The 2,535-nt window shown below is 48.5% G+C and overlaps 1 protein-coding gene across 1 annotated transcript in view; it reads left to right on the top strand.

Moving 5' to 3' along the window:
* Positions 1-955, top strand: part of LOC104497595 (insulin receptor substrate 2-like) — a gene marked incomplete at its 3' end in the record, with an annotated part of 1,461 nt that extends 506 nt beyond the window's left edge. Inside the window, exon 2 of the mRNA XM_010140863.1 lies at positions 3-955. Coding sequence (XP_010139165.1) covers positions 3-955 — 953 coding nt within the window. The remainder of the gene's footprint in view (positions 1-2) is intronic.
* Positions 956-2,535: the final 1,580 nt, after the last annotated feature.

The following is a 2,535-nucleotide window of genomic DNA, read 5'->3' as shown; positions in this document are numbered from 1 at the left end:
AGGGGTGGGCCCCCGCCCAGCCGCCTCTCCTTGGAGACCTTGCGGACGATGCTACCCAGCATGAACGAGCACCCTCTGCCGCCTGAGCCCAAGAGCCCCGGTGAATACATTAACATTGACTTTGGGGATGCTGCTGTCTATTCTCCCCCCTTGCTGCCTGCCGACAGCCCGGCCTCCTCCCTGGGCTCAGGCACAGGGCAGAGGCGCTCCCCTCTCTCTGACTACATGAACATTGACTTCGGGTCACAGTCGCCCTCCCAGTCAGGCACGGTCTCAGTGGGCTCCTTGGAAGCGCTTTCGCCAGGCTCTTCCTCCAGCACCAGCCAGCCTGAGGGGCGCTACCGGAAGGCAGCAGTGGGGGTGGCTTGTTCATCCAGCCCATCCGATGGTGGGGATTACACGGAGATGACCTTTGGCATGGCCACTACTCCACCCCAACCCATCGTTCAGAAGCCAGAAAGTGCCCGGGTCACCAGTCCCACGGCTGGGGTGAAGAGGCTCACCCTCTCTGGGGTGGAGGCTTTCATTCTCTCCAGCCCTCCCCCAGACCCGAACCGAGGGGCCAAGGTCATCCGGGCAGATCCGCAGGGGCGCAGGAGGCACAGCTCAGAAACTTTCTCCTCCACCACCACTGTGACCCCTGTGTCCCCCTCCTTCGCACACAACCCCAAACGACACAACTCGGCCTCAGTGGAGAATGTGTCCCTCAGGAAAAGCGAAGGCCTGGAGGAGGAGCAGGGTAGCAGCCCCATGTGTCGGGAGACCTCGGCTGGCTTCCAGAATGGCCTCAACTACATTGCCATTGATGTGGTGGACGGATCCCTGGCAAACTGTGACAAAGCCAGGTCGAAAGCCAGGCACGTCCTCAATGGGAGCATCAATGGAGTGGAGATGAGTGCCTATGCCAGCATAGACTTTCTGTCTCACAACCTGAAAGAAGCGAGTGCTGTGAAAGGTGAGTAGCTGCCTCTGACAGTGCCTGCCACGGGTGTTTGTGCTTTTAGTGTTTGTTTCTCACTGTGGGGTTGTGTTTTGTTGGGTAGGGCACTAACCTTCCTTGCTTTCTTAAAAATCTCTTTTCCCCCGACACATCCTGTAACAAACACTCTTGGAGGAACTCACTGGCTCTTCGTATGAGAAGTTTAATTTTGGGGTATTTCTTCATGTTTGAATTCTACTGTGCTATTATTATGCATGTATACTTCTGGGTACCCCAACAGAAACTAGTGTTTACACAGTTACTATGTTTGGGCTGTACTTCAGTTTTCTTATGTAAGATTTTTGGAAAGTGTTTGGAAAATGTGACCAAAAATAGTTTATGTTATCGCAACTTCTAAATACTATTAAAAATGTAAAATGATTGAGTTAAACGGGGTGGTTGGGCTGAGGATATCAAGATTACGAAAAAATCCTTGGCTCTTTAGCTGGGAAGGTCAATCATACAGAAATGAGAGAGGAATATCTTGGTTTTGAAATATCTCTTGCAAAAGTTTAACAGTAAATCATGGTGAGCATGGAATGTAAATTAAAAAATAAAATAGTCTTTCCAGAAGTCACTATATCCATATGTGCTGTTGCATGTTGTATTGCACATTTCACGTAAAGGCCCACCCTGTGGTGGTGTGTAACTATGTTCCAGCTGGTGGCTCAGTCCCGGTGTGAGTGGCCAGTTGGTTGGCTTGCTTTTACGTTGATTGCAAATGCTGGGTGTTCAAAGACAAAAGCAAACTGAAGAAATCTGAAACTTCAGGTGAGAGAGAACTTAGGTTTTAATTATGTAGCTATTCCTTTGTTGAGGTGCTAGTTATGCTGTTAAAAAAAACAAAAAACAACCAAAAAAACCCCCGAAGAAATACACCCTCTCCCACCGAAAATAGCCACTCGCGGCCTCCTAGGGAGGGAGAATTTGTACACAGCTGAGGGCTGGTAGGGGAGGGCACAGAACAACCAGTCTGACGGGGATTGAAAGTTAATGGTGAGATACACCGTAGGGATTCTTCTTGCTCTTGAATTTATGCAGGACATGGTACTTTAAACCCGTATGCATATATAGCTGCAATAGATGTTTATGTGTCTAGCTGGGTGAAACGACATACTGTGTAAAAGCAGTTGCTTGGAGGTGAGTAGGTATTGCTTCTGTATTCACAGTGCTGATAGAGGTCATCAGTGATAAGCAAACAGTGACAGTTTGTAAAAGCCACTTGCAGGCTTTTTTTCTTCTGTTTTTTTCTGTAGCTAGTTGATTTTGAAGAAGAAAATATTTTCTCTTTTGATAGGAAGTACAGGAAGATGGAAAAGATGAGACACCCACCGATTGCAGAGCAAGCTTTGAACCTAATTAAGACAAGAGGATTGTTGAATGAAATGTCAGAGTTTGAAAGGATGAACGCTTATTCTGAATGGCTGGAAGGGTAGAGGACAGAGCGTTACTTGTCTGTGGCTTTTAGTTTTGCTGGGATTGTTTTCAGGATCCCTGTGGCTTGACCGAGCGCGATGCAGGTCTTGCAGTGACCGCTCTCCTTGTCCAGCCGTGGG

The sequence above is a fragment of the Buceros rhinoceros genome, unplaced genomic scaffold (genome assembly GCF_000710305.1).
Source record: "Buceros rhinoceros silvestris isolate BGI_N320 unplaced genomic scaffold, ASM71030v1 scaffold41097, whole genome shotgun sequence".
In the NCBI taxonomy this organism is placed as follows: Eukaryota; Metazoa; Chordata; class Aves; order Bucerotiformes; family Bucerotidae; genus Buceros; species Buceros rhinoceros.
Note: the sequence above shows the minus strand (reverse complement) of the source record. Positions and strands in the feature narration are given on the sequence as shown.